Source organism: Lingula anatina, chromosome 2 (assembly GCF_051362555.1).
Source record: "Lingula anatina isolate TDL-2025a chromosome 2, LinAna3.0, whole genome shotgun sequence".
NCBI lineage: Eukaryota > Metazoa > Brachiopoda > Lingulata > Lingulida > Lingulidae > Lingula > Lingula anatina.
Genome location: NC_141768.1, coordinates 44,099,479 through 44,113,832, shown reverse-complemented (window position 1 = coordinate 44,113,832; position 14,354 = coordinate 44,099,479). Strand labels below are relative to the sequence as shown.

At 38.7% G+C, this 14,354-nt stretch overlaps 2 protein-coding genes across 2 annotated transcripts; both read right to left on the bottom strand.

Moving 5' to 3' along the window:
* Positions 1-35: 35 nt before the first annotated feature.
* LOC106172303 (uridylate-specific endoribonuclease C-like) lies at positions 36-6,198 on the bottom strand. Its single transcript, XM_087004393.1, has 8 exons — positions 6,129-6,198; positions 5,624-5,737; positions 2,543-2,656; positions 1,916-2,036; positions 1,523-1,725; positions 1,038-1,267; positions 467-616; positions 36-211 (listed from the first exon to the last, which is right to left on the bottom strand). The coding sequence occupies exons 1-8, from the start codon at positions 6,196-6,198 to the stop codon at positions 131-133; spliced, it is 1,083 nt and encodes a 360-aa protein (XP_086860519.1). The 3' UTR covers positions 36-130.
* A 1,864-nt stretch (positions 6,199-8,062) lies between these two features.
* LOC106172304 (uridylate-specific endoribonuclease C-like) lies at positions 8,063-12,067 on the bottom strand. Its single transcript, XM_087003371.1, has 6 exons — positions 11,787-12,067; positions 11,336-11,471; positions 10,940-11,142; positions 10,108-10,337; positions 9,664-9,813; positions 8,063-9,037 (listed from the first exon to the last, which is right to left on the bottom strand). The coding sequence occupies exons 1-6, from the start codon at positions 11,788-11,790 to the stop codon at positions 8,957-8,959; spliced, it is 804 nt and encodes a 267-aa protein (XP_086859497.1). The 5' UTR covers positions 11,791-12,067; the 3' UTR covers positions 8,063-8,956.
* Between the last annotated feature and the right edge of the window lie 2,287 nt (positions 12,068-14,354).

The window sequence follows — 14,354 nt, the reverse complement described above, 5'->3', positions numbered from 1 at the left end:
ATCTAAAAATTTAATACAGATTGAAATCTTTCACAGTGAAGGAGATTGATAAAATTTCAAGCCACAAACAGTTAGACACAAACAGTTGAAATCAAAAGGACCAAAAATAGACAAAATCTTCACGATTCTATTATATAGCGGGGTAGGAGGTGGCAATCTGGAGGCCTGATTTGTGTCCAACGTCATAGGTTTGGATGTGTACAGACTTCCCCTGAAATGAAAAAAAAAAAAAATACATGGACAATACATGGAATGACTTGCCGTTAATTTTAAATTGCTGAGACCAACAATGGAAAAGATCTTATATTGCATCCCTAACCGCTGCTTTATAAAAAAAGTAAATGAAAATAAAATTTAAAAAACTTCAATTGAAATGACAAAATAATCAAATTAAGCTTCATACAAATAACTGAGTAATTAATACACTGGGATTCGGGAAAATCTGTCGTCCATGAGGTCCACTTACGGCTAGTTTGATAGGACAGCGGCTGTTAGTCCTGGCCAGCGCGCACATAGTGTATACAGCCATGTCGTACTCAGGAGAGGTCCCTAGAAAGAAACTGGACTGGGACTTGCTCTTTCCGGACCACTCCATGCGGACTTTGAGAACTTTAGGCTGGAAAAATAAAAACCAAACAGATGGAGTTATACTCTGTTATTTGTTATTCATGCTTTATTGCCGTTCACTGAGCGATCCATCTACCTCTCTTGTTTCAAAATATCACATTATACACTAACAAAAGTTATACAGTGGAGAAGAGAAGTAGTAAATGTTAATTTAACCACACCTTGGGTTTTGTTATGTTTCAACCGAAAATCATCTCATCCATATCGTTTATTCTTGTGTGGTAACAGTCCGAAAAAACGAGACATTCACAATTAACCTTTATTGAATACAATAAGCCCTCTTGTACAGTAGTAAACTAAATATGACGATTGAGCAGAAGTTGTCGAAATTGTGAAAACATTTGGTTTCCCAAAAAGGATAAACTGGCCTTCAACACAAGAACAAGGATCCCTACTGCTTAGTACCCTACCGATGTATCCACTGACAAAATGAATCCAGTGTACGTTAAGCTGCCCGCTTTCTCCAGCTGATAAAACCGGAACCAGTTGTGAAACCCGGTGACCGACGAGGGCTCTAACTCCCCGACCATCACGTGCTCGAAGCCGCTACTGTCCACGGGGCCTGAGGATGACCGCGGGTACAGCTGGAACCACAGTTCATCGAGAAGATCACGGAACACAGAATCGGAACTAGTGTATCCTTTGATATGAAAAAACTTGTTCTTAAATAGAGGATTTTTTTTAGACGAAAATGTCATTTTTTCAATATAGGTCGTTATAGGGATCTATTCAAATGCATTTTTGTTTTATTTTTACATTTGCAGTTTTTAAGAGACTGTTGTTCTGTGATTGTTTTGATGAAGAGTGGAGTTTCTATCGTACGCTTTACAGGGATTGTAATGCAGAATGATCGTATTCGTTGGTATTTTGTCGCTAAATATCTGTATGTATTTACCTTTTTGCTTCAGGAAAGTTATCAGTGTCACCATAACGGGAGTGGTCAAAACATAATCCAGATACTGGTCAATCTCGTAGAGCTCGTCACTGCTGAGGGTCTCTAACTGACCAGTATACGGGTTGTAGTTGTCAAGAAGGGAAAAAAACAGCGAGTAAGATGGCTTCTGCAGTAGCGACGCCTCGTTCACATAGTAGAACAACCTGTGTCAAAAAGAGATGGCAATGTTTTAGTAGTTCGTCCATTCTTGTTTGTACTTTCGTCTAAAAAAACAACAGGGAGAGAGAAAAAGAGGGGGGTTAGAGAGAGAGAGAGAGAGAGAGAGAGAGAGAACCTTACAAGTGTATGTGTGTGTGCATGTGTGTATGAGAAATAATGTGTAAGTGAAATTACTGTACTCCGAGGTCCTCCACAATGACGTCACTTGAAGCAGCTTTGTTGGAGTCTACGTCATACAGTTCCTCGGCAAGTTGTGACAGCTCGTCATCAGTGATTAAGACAGGACAATGCCGGTCTGAAGGGAAACTATTAATAGACTACATTTCAAGCAAAGAGGTATATTATGGGCGCTAAATAAACTTCACGATACGATTTTCGACAGTTTCCCTCTTTTCCCATTGTATATTTTACTTTGTTTACATATTCAGTCACAACACTGTATTCAATTGCAGTTTTAGATAAAAGTATGAATTTTAATGGTCCCGCCATTAACAGGAGAAGACGAAATTGCATTCCTTTTTGCGTTCAGCAGACAAAATTACCACGTTGTACTTACATTAGATATTTTCAAATAGTCCTCCTATGTTTTACTAAATGCGTTCACCCCCATTACACCCATTGTACCTCATAGAAGATGTGCTACCCAAAACTATCCCCCCCTTACTCCCGGTGTAACATGAATGCAAGTCCAGGCTCCCGTATGATTAGTACAGATTAGGGTTAGCTGGAATATTGGGATTAGTTTATAGGAGGAATGTCACCCGTACAAAGTAATGGGAAGCGGACTTCCATTCCTGTTACACTCAATATTGCACCCACACAGGCAGCACTCCAAATAGTCTTCACAGCATTCGTCGTTACACTGACAGGAGCGGGTACGGTCTAGCAGAGCACCGCAGCGACCGTTACAGCGCTCTGAAACAAAAAAACATACAAAATCCTAAAATATGTCGTGAATGAAAACAGAAGAGTCCACTACAGAGTCTCAAAATAACAACATTTATTTATTTATTTTTTTTTTCATTTTTACCTGCCGAGCAGCTGAGCAGGTCTATAGGTCGCTGTTTTCATCTTCTTTTAACATTTTGGAAACCGGAACCATTACGCTGCAGTTTTTTTCCCTATTCTTAAGCTTGTTTAATACGGGTTTAATTCTCGCAAATGTACAATAACATAGTTGTATCGCTAAAAATGATTGCGATTGCACATGAATGAGTAGGTTTTTAATTTTTTTTAAATTGTCTTTAAAATCATTTCACCGGGAATCTCAGTGGCGGATTTGGAGGGGGAGGTCAGAGGGTCCTGACCCCCCTTCGATTTCAGGTCCCCTCTTGTAATTAGAATTTTGACTAGCTGAATCATAGTTCTAAACCGTACCAAATGGCACCGTTCAGCAGGTCCCGAATAATCCTGTATCCGCCTCTGCACATATTTCTGGGAAAAGGGAGAACGGGAGGAGGGTGACGTGCCCTCTGTGCCCCCTTTCCAGACCCTGCGTTTCTGCGCAGAATTGGGGGAAATTAAGCATTTATAATTAGTTTCTATGGCTGTATTCCCAGAGCTTTTAGATCGATCTATCCCTGCGGGGAGTCTCACTAGATTACTGTCAGATAATCCGGCTTAAATGTCCGTCCCGCCTACTACAAGCTGTAAGGGGGTAATTAAGTTTCGTGTCCGCTCGGCTGACAGCTATTTAGCGTGAACCCCCAGGGAGTTAGGTCGATCTAAAGTAGATCGATCTAATCTCTGGAAATGGGGTCTAAGTGTACATGTATGTGATAACCTGGGCTACCGAATCAGCCATATCGACCAGCAAAAAGTATCCTTTTCACAGGTGTAGACAGGGTATGTTGATGCTACAGTGCAAAGGAAAATGGGAATGAAGAATAATATTTCTACTGATAACCTACAATCTAAATGTAGTAACCATTCCAATAACGTATTCAATTCCTTTGTTCATTCTAACGTTTCGTCCATTTTGACAGTTTAAAAGGATAAACATGGTTGATACCATTGTCATTTTTAAAAACTTCTGTTCGTATAAATACAGATGTTGCACTGATTTGGTGGATTTAGGTAGCTTCTGCCAAAGTAACAGTCTGGTGTTCAAATGGAATCTGTGGTAAATTTCCATGGACGAATATGGCTGCCGTTGCCCAAGTATCCAGCAAAATTAAAACCTTCTTGAAAAAAAAAACATCAAACCTTCTTAATCAAATTTCATCAAAGAAAATTTAGGCGCTATATATTCTGTTTAAAAGGATAGCAACTGTTCCTTTTTGAAACAAAAAAGGGTTTTCTGAGGTAAATGACGAATTTCCAATACTGACCAATCGTTCATGAATCCTTGCTAACATTCAAAGTAAGTCCACGGATTTCCTAAAAAGTTTGGTTTTTGTAATAGTCCTTTAAGAGATCATTACGGAGGTATAGCCATCTATGAAGGTCCATAGTGTCTGATGGCAAGTAAGGAATACAGATAATTGCAATAACCGAGGCTTTGGTGGCAAAGTGGAATTTTTTTTCATTAGTTGTTTACAATTTTTGTTGTGAAATACATATATGAACCTCATGCAGACAATTGTTATCCCCTAAAACATGGATGTGACCCAAGGTTCTTTAAGCCGCTATCTATCATATCTACTGTTAAAAGCATACCCGGATAGCGTTTAAGTTCCTAGTGAAAAATAAATATACTCCAGCCGTTTTGGATATTGGTACTGGTACTTTAATATTATGCGGCGGAGTTTTAGCATAACCACCATATTGCAGGAAATTAATTGTATTGCATTAAAAAAAGCACAATCTTTTAACTGCAATTGCCTACCGTATGAAAATTAGACAGACGTTGATTTTTAAAGTATATGTACGAGCAAAATATACAAATAAAGACAACAAACAAACTCACCCATAAAGGTATGTATTGTTGACTACACTTGTCCCAAATTTCTATTCTCCTATTATCGTTTCCTGTCAATATCGCCTCAATCAAATTCATCTTGAGAGTTAAGGAGGTTAAAAATAAATTGATGATTGCATTGACCCATATTCACTCATCTAATAAGTTAAGCAACACTTTCTTATTTCTTAATTTTCTCGGCAACCAAGCATTTTATTGTGGCAAATTATGTACAGAGCAGATGTTTGCAGATGGTCAGTTATGAGTTCGGAAAGGTCCAAACCAATTGAAAGCGTTTCAGGACGATTTTGTTCTCCCACGTGTGTAGGGTGCCGGAAGGTTTGTCTGGGTCGGTGTCTCACATGATGAAAAATCACCACTGTACGTCATTCAAGGGATGTTTCATTAGTGAACGATACAGAGAAGAATTCCTGTTGGGGCGCATATATTTAGGCAAATCCAGCCACAAACACTTCTTTAGAGCAGGACAATGCGCCCATCAATGAAGCAAGACGCGCTGCAACATCATGGTATCCTCAATATGGGGGTGGGGGGGGGGGGGGGTCGGATCGGCTTTGCATCTGTGGACCCCCTCCCCCCTTCAAATATTCCTGGATCCGCCCCTCGAATCCCATTGACAATAAATAAAAACGAAGACTTAAAAACATGATGAAATGTTCCTTGTTGAAAAAGAGACACAATTGAATAAAAAAAGTCACACAGTGATTACCGTCTAAAATTTTGAAGATCAGAATATGGCATTCTTTTATGTGTTCAGCAGACAAAATTACCACTTTATATGGTCATTTTATTTTCAAGAAAATATAGTCGTCCTTTGTTTAACCAAACGCGTTAATGTGTTCACCTCTCCCATTGCACCGTATAGAAGTTGTGCTACCCGAAACTTCCCCCTCCCCACCCCTCCAACACACACACACACACACACACACACACACACACACACACGGTTCAATTGCACCCACCCAGGCAGCAGTCCACATAATCTTCACAGCAGTCACCGTATCTCTGACAGGCACTGTTACACTGACAGGAGCGGGCACGGTCTAGTGAAGCACCGCAGCGGCTGTCACAGAGCTCTGAAACCAACAAACATATACAATTCCCTAAAATATGTCATGGATGGAAACGAGAGTCCACTACAGTCTCAAAATAACAATATTTATTTATAATTCAAACCTGCGGCGCAGCAGAGCAAGTCTACAGGTCGTTGATTTTATGCGAGGTTTATTTTTTGCAAATGTACAATAACATAGTTGTATCGCTAAAATAATTGCCATTGCACATGAATTTAAGAGGTGTTTTTGTTGAAAGATACTTGCAGTATATTTTTAATTTTTGTAAAAATTGTTTTTAAAATCATTTCATCGGGAATACCATAGACATTAAATAAAAACGAAGACTTAAAAGCATTTACATTGGTTAGCACAATCGTATAAAAAAGTCACACCGTTAATTAATAAACCTCACCTTCGTTAGCACTTGCGTTTATAATCAACGACAGTAATATGAGAGAAACAAGTCTTCTCAAAGGTCCCATGCTGGATCAGTTTCTGTGTGTCAATAACTACGCATCCCGTGAACCATATTAATTAATATAAGGCCATTCTTGGTAAATATGAGATTTGCGGGTCTTTTAGACTGGAATAATTCTATCTTATAATTTCTTAATCCTCAATGAAAAATGAATGGCGTTGAATATTTAAATTTTCTATTCATTTTATTAATTTATCTATTTATTATATAATTTATTATTCCGGGACGCATTTAAGTGCATGTTTTTCTAACCACTACCCAGATTGCATGCATACGTTGGGCCAACGTAGAGCAATGGTTGGTGTGTTGGCACGTAGTTGGTGTTGGCAGTAATACGTTGGCCCAACCACATCATTTTATGCGTAACATAACTGCAATAAACAACCCAATAGTTAATTAAAGTGTTTCTGTTCACAACTGAGAAGCACATGTGCTTATCTATCGATCAGTTACTTACAATTTTTAGGCTTAAAAGAAAAATATATATTTTTTTTTATTAAGAGTTTGTCAAAATGATTTTTAGTTTTCTGCTTTAATTTATCCTCAAAGCTATAAAAAAGGACTGAATGAACAGATTTATATTTTTAAATAATGCTGTGAAAACATTACATTTATTATTGTTGCTGTTATTCTTCTTCTTATTATTATTGAAATTAGACAAATGATTGAAATCTAATTATAATGTACAACTGCATAAAATATAAATTTTAAACCTCAATGTTAAGATTAATTTAAGCCGGACTTGTGTTTAAAATAAACTTGTAACTTTCAATAGACTAAATTCATTTCAAGCCAGATGTTTATCTTAACTGTCAGTTTGGTATAAACAGTTTGCATACAGCTTGCTCAATCAGGTCAAATAACTATACATAGCACAGTTTAATCGGGCAGTACACATTTCCGTTGAGCTGTTTCAAAAATCTAAGCCAGAAAGTCAAGAATGTTCTAAGGAAGAGGCAAGAAATCTGAAAACATTGATTTCTGGACTGAGAAAGAATAAAACTTATGGAAAATAAGAAAGAAAAATGAAGAGATAATGAGACAGGATAAAAAAGTAAGCATGTAAGTCTTTCAATTTTGTATTTCCCCATATAGTAGGCTTGTTAAGGGATACAAATGTCTAACTTGGCATCAATGTTCCTTGGACCAAAAGAATTTTTTTATCCGGAGAGACACGCTCCATCGATGCATAAATGAGCATAGATTATGAAAATTAGGTGCCAAAATAAACAATATTTCATATTTCGATCAATTTTCGATAAAAACGTGTATAGATTACCAAAACTGACTAAATTACGGACAAGGAACCCATGTTTGATGTTATGGAAGCAATTGGAGGCCATTTTGTGCCTCAAATCCAAGATGGCCGCCATCCGCCATTTTGAAAGTGGACATAATTTTGCTATTTTATGTTGAGTTTTGAAGCGTTTGACCTACATATACATGATATATATCGATTCCTACTATTTTGAGTGTGCAAAAGTCATTTTGATCTGGTTTTGGTGATAGAAGGTGATTTGAAGGGACAAAGAGGGTGTTTTAAGTGACTACTCAAGATATATGTGTGTGAACGCTGCAAAACCATGGATATTGATAACCCGTATTCAAGTATAACTTAATGCAATTTTTCGTTATGTACCATCGATATTGGACTAAATTATGAGCAAAATACTCATTTTTACCATTATGGAGGCCATCGGTGGCCATTTTATCCCTTAAATCCAAGATGGCCGCCAGATAACATTCTGAAATTGGGCATAATTCGCTATTTTGAAACTATTATTACATCTTTGTTTTAACATGAGCAATACGCCGTTTATATTATTTTCTAGTGCAGATACATTTTGATATTATCTGTTTCGTATGAGTGCAAAGTATTTTAAGCCTCCAAAATCAATATACATGTAGGCTACAGTTGTCACAAAGACTTACATGCGTCAAGTAGTCTAATTAGTACAATATGTTTCATAACATCTGAAAGACCTTGAAACAAGTGTAAGAGACCAAAATGGCTTAATTAAGGATAAAAAAGACATACTTGGTGCTTTGGAGTCAACTGATAGCCATTCTGATTCTCAAATCCAAGAAGATGTACTAAAATTTACTCTTTTCGCAAGTCGAACACTAAATATACCAGTCTTTTGAAGGATGTGGTGTACGATTGAAAGTCTGGATGTCTAAATTTGACAAGTCAGCCAAGTGCATTGCCCTCTCTCTGATTTCACGTTCTACTCAATACTGATCATGAACAGTGTAGAGAGATGTAGTATCTTCTATCTAGTGCCATTGCTTCATGATTTAGAAAAGTAAAAAGTAAAACGATTTCCTGTAAGGTACTCCAAAACCTGCAAAATTCAAAGTTTGTGCCAAATTTGTTAATAACAGCAAATGTCTGCAGGAACCAAATTAAGGCCTACTTGTTTGTTTCATAAAATGTACGTGTGAAGATTGCAACCAGATACAAGTGAACACTGGAATTGCCATAACATTTATGGTGCTATAATTCAGTTAGATTTCAATATTTGTGATTGTTATTGACCACGAACCAGTTCACATATTATAAATATAACTTTTAACTATGTACTGAAATTTGAATGGTGCTTAAATTTTGGTGTTGTGTTGTTGTGTTTTAAGACAGATAAAAGTCTAAAATACAGATTGAAATCTTTCACAGTGAAGGCGATTGATAAAATTTCCAACCAATTTAGACACAAACAAATGAAATCAAAAGGACCAAAAATCGACAAATCTTCACGATTCTATTATATAGCGGGGTAGGAGGTGGCAATCTGGAGGCCTGATTTGTGTCCAACGTCATAGGTTTGGATGGATACAGACTTCCCCTGAAATGAAAAAAAAATTAAGATAACTGTATATAACACGTAGGCGCTAACAATACATGGAATGACTTGCCGTTAATTTTAAATTGCTGAGACCAACAATGGAAAAGAAATACTTATAGAAATAATTGGGGCATGATATGGAAACGTGTCACAGATTTTAAGGGTGAAAAATCGTGCTTAATTTGCACTCAATTTGTTTTGAAATATATGCTGCATCAACCGCCAGCGCGACAAAGAGCGTCAAGGGGAAAGAATTCCCGATTCCCGGGAGGCTATTAATTTGAATGAAATTTTGCATGTATGCAATCTGTTATTCCCATATCTAAGTATTTTGGGGTGTTTTATGGTATGTGCTGCAATTAAAACGATGTTTTAGAGTCTTTGAAGGACCTTGTGAAAACCAGGAAGTAGTTCGCAACTGACAACTGAACAGTACCGATCCACAACTGCTGTGCAAAGATGTATCTTTATAAAAATATTGTGACAATTTTTAGACGTTTATATGTCCACCTGACATGAAATTCCACACAATTCCGGCACAATTCTGATCAATTCTCGTCTCCTCCAGTACCCCTTATTAATACACTGGGATTCGGGAAAATCTGTCGTCCATAAGGACCACTTACGGCTAGTACGATAGGACAGCGGCTGTTATTCCTGGCCAGTGCGCACACAGTGTATACAGCCATGTCGTACTCAGGAGAGGTCCCTAGAAAGAAACTGGACTGGGACTTACTCTTCCCGAACCACTCCAGGCGGACTTTGAGAACTTGGGGCTGGAAAATACGGTGGAGAAGAGAAGTAGTAAATGTTAATTTAACCACACCCTAGGTTTTGTTATCTGTCTGTTTCAAACGAAAATCATCTCATCCATATGGTTTATTCTTGTGTGGTAACAGTCCGAAAAAACAATTAACCTTTATTGAATACAGTAAGGCCTCTTGTACAGTAGTTAACTACAAATGACGGTTGAGCAGAAATTGTCCAAATTGTGAAAACATTTGGTTTCCCAGAAAGAATAAACTGGCCTTCAACACCAGAATAAGGATCCGTACTGCTTAGTAACCTACCGATGTTTCCACTGACGAACGGAATCCTTTGTACGTTAAGCTTCCCACTTTCTCCAGCTGATAAAACCGGAACCAGTTGTGAAACCCGGTGACCGACGAGGGCTTTAGCTCCCCGACCATCACGTGCTCGAAGCCGCTACTGTCCACGGGGCCGGAGGATGACCGCGGGTACAGCTGGAACCACAGGTCATCGAGAAAACCACGGAACGCAGAATCGGAACTAGTGTATCCTTTGATATGAAAAAACTTGTTCTTAAAGGGATAATAACTCTTCGTTTCGGTCAAAAAAAAGTTTTCCTGGAGCAAACAACAATTTTCCCATACTTACCAATGGTTAATGAATCCATTTTTACATTCAAAGTTAGTCCCTGGTTTTTTTCTAAAAAGTTTGGTTTTTTGTTAAAATCTCTTAAGAGATTTTAACAGAGTATAGCCATCAATGGAGGTCACGTGGTCTAAAGACAAGCTCAGATATCAGAATAATATCTATAACTGCCGTTTTTTGATAAAACAGAATACAATATATTTCTATGAGTTATTCACGTTTTCATTGTGAAATATAGATCTCATACGAAGAGTTATTATCCCTTTAAATATAGAGGATTTTTTAGTCGAAAACTTCGGTTATCCAATAGAGGTCGTTATAGAGATATGTTCAAAAAATTTTTTTTTATTTTTTTTATTTATTTTTTTTTTACAATTACAATTTTAAAGAGACTGTTGTTCTGTGATTGTTTTGATGAAGAGTGGAGTTTGCATCGTATGCTTTTCAGGGTTTGTAGAATGATCGTATTCGTTGATATTTTGTCCCTAAATATCTGTATCTATTTACCTTTTTGCTTCAGGCATGTTTTCAGTGCCACCATAACGGGCGTGGTCAAAATATAATCCAGATACTGATCAATCTCGGAGAGCTCGTCACTGCTGAGGGTCTCTAGCTGACCAATATACGGGTTGTAGTTGTCAAGAAGAGAAAGGAACAGTGAGTAAGATGGGCTCTGCAGTAGCGACGCCTCGTTCACATAGTAGAACAACCTGTGTCAAAAAGAGATGGCAATGTTTTCGTAGCTCGTCCATTCTTGTTTGTTCTTGCGTCTCAAAAACAACAGGGAGAGGGAGAAAGAGGGGGGTTAGGGGGGGAGAGAGAACCTTACAAGTTTATGTGTGTGTCTGTGTGTGTGTGTGTGTGTGCATGTGTCTTTGAAGTATAATGTGTGTGTGAAATTACCGTGCTCCGCCTTCGTCCACAATGACGTCACTTGAAGCAGCTTTGTTGGAGTCCACGACATACAGTCCCTCGGCAAGTTGTGACAACTCGTCATCAGTGATTGGGACAGGGTCAGTTGGAGGACTGCAATTCCCATCTGAAGGGAAACAATTAGTAGACTATATTTCAAGCAAAGAGGTATATTATGGGCGCTAAATATACTTCATAATACGATTTTCGACAGTTTCACTCTTTTCCTAATATATATTTTACTTTGTTTACATATTCAGTCACAACACTGTATTCAATTGCAGTTTTAGATAAAAGCATGAATTTTAATGGTCCTGCAATTAACTGGAGAAGACGAAATAGCATTTCTTTTTACGCTCAGCAGACAAAATTACCACGTTATACGTCCATTATATTTTTAAAAATTAGTCGTCCTTTGTTTAACCAAATGCGTTCACCTCACCCATTGCACCCCATAGAAGATGTGCTACCCGAAAGTCCGGGCTCCCGTATGATTAGTACAGGTTAGGGTTAGCTGGAGTATTGGGATTAGTTTATGGGAGGAATGTCACCCGTAAAAAGTAATGAGAAGCGGACTACGGTTCCTAGCGCACTTCCTTTCCTGTTACACTCAATAGTGCACCCACACCACAGGCAGCATTCCACATAGTCTTCACAGCAATCGTCGTATCTGTGACAGGCACTGTCACACTGACAGGAGCGGGCACGGTCTAGTGAAGCACCGCAGCGGCCGGAACAGAGCTCTGAAACAAACAAACAAAAAAAAATACAAGAACATACAAAATCCTAAAATATGTCATGGATGAAAACAGGAGAGTCCACCACATAGTCTCAAAATAACAATTTTTAATTTTTACCTGCGGAGCAGCTGAGCAGGTCTATAGGTAGCTCCTTTCATCTTCTTCTAACATTTTACAAACCGGAACCATTACGCCGCAGTTTTTTTTCCTATTCTTACGCTTGTTTAATACGGGTTTATTGCTCGCAAATGTACAATAACATAGTTGTATCGCTAAAAATGATAGCCATTGCACATGAATGAGTAGATTTTTAATTTTTTTAAAAAAATTGTCTTTAAAATCATTTCACCGGGAATCCCAGTGGCGGATTTAGAGGGGGGGGGTCAGGGGTTCCTGACCCCCCCCCCCCCCCCGCCCCCCCCCCCCCTTCGATTTCTGGTCCCCTCTTGTAATTAGAATTTTGACTGGCTGAATCATAGTTCTAAACCGTACCAATGGCACCGTTCAGCAGGTCCCGAACCCCACGCCAAGTTGCAGGGGGGGGGGGAGAAGAGGGTCGGTTTCGCATCCGCGCCCCCTCCAAATAATCCTGTATCCGCCCCTGCGCATGTTAAGCTGCATTTTCAGGGAAAAGGGAGAGTAGGGAGTACGTTGGGAGCTACGGGAGGAGGGTGACGTGCCCTCTGTGCCTCCTTTCCAGACCCTGCGTTTCTTCGCTGAATTGGGGGAAATTAAGCATTTAGTTTCTATGTGTACATGTATGTGATAACCTGGGCTACCGAATCAGCCTTATCGACCAGTACAAAAAGTGTCCTTTTCACAGGTGTAGACAGTTTATGTTGACGCTACAGTGCAAAGGAAAATGGGAATAAAGAATAATATATTTACTGATAACCTACAATTTAAATGTAGTAACCATTCCAGTAACGTATCCAAACCCTTTGTTCATTCTAACGTTTCGTCCATTTTGACAGCTTAAAAGGATAAGCATGGTTTATACCTTTGTCATTTTTTAAATCTTCTGTTCGTATAAAAAGCCTACAGATGTTGCATTGATTTGGTGGATTTGGGTAGCTTTTGACTTAGTAACAGCCTGGTGTTCAAATGGAATCTCTGGTAAATTTTCATGGACGAATATGGCTGCCGTTGCCCAAGTATCCAGCAAAATTAAAAACGTCTTGAAAAAATTGACCATATTGCATCAAACCTTCTTAATCAAATTTCATCAAAGAACATTAAGGCGCTATATATATTCTGTTTAAAAGGATAGCAACTGTTCCTATTTGAAAAAACAAAACAAAAAAGGGTTTTCTGGGGTAAATGACGATTTTCCCATACTGACCAATCACTGAGAATAAAATTGGAGTTAATTGACTCTCTAGTCAGAGTCCAGCACCCCTTGACCCTCATGGAGTTAATTTGACTTCTATATAAGGTCTAATTACTCCACTACCAGAGTCTTTAGACTCTCTTATCAGAGTCAATCACCCCCTGGCTCTCATTGAGTCAATCTGACTCTAAAATCAGGGTCAAATTACCGGGGGCCAGTGTCTGGCTGACCCCTTCCACCGACTCTTTTCGCTCGCTGGACAGTAAGCCTCGTTTCAGTACTTGTGATGGCAGTGAGCAGACGGCGTGGAGAGAACAGTTTTCATCATCCTTTGTCAGTATAAACATTACTTTATTGGCCATAGTTATGCATGAACAAGTGGTTTTCTGTGTGTTTCTGCATGCAGAACTCATGCACTTATTACTGGCCCGGGCTTTCAGTTGACCACACCCTTTATGTGAAATGTTGGTATACAGGTCAGCAAGTTTTGTTTCCAGGTTGTAGGTTTGACCCGCCAATGCATGTCACTGGGGAGGTATGCTCACTCATTGGTATATTTGTGATATGTGTGTGTGTGTGTGTGTGTGTGTGTGTCATGCTGTTTATTACCAGATTTACAAACTCTTTGTTATTGCTATATCAGCACCATACATCCTATGCGACCGGATGGCCTTGTAGTTAGAGTGTCCGTCTCCGGAGAGGGAGGATGTGGGTACAAACCCCTCCTTGAACATGCCAGTCTTAAATAATCGGTCTCCCCTCTTAACGCTGTTGTTGTTGTTTTTTCTCATAATGTGCCAAGGAGTCAAAAATTCCTTAATATGGTGTCATGGTGACTCTTTTGTAGAGATAAACCAAGGAATGAAGGGATGTGTGAATGGAGTCAATTGTAACTCTCCTGTGGAGTCTGGGATGGCGTCAACTTGACTATTATTGGGAG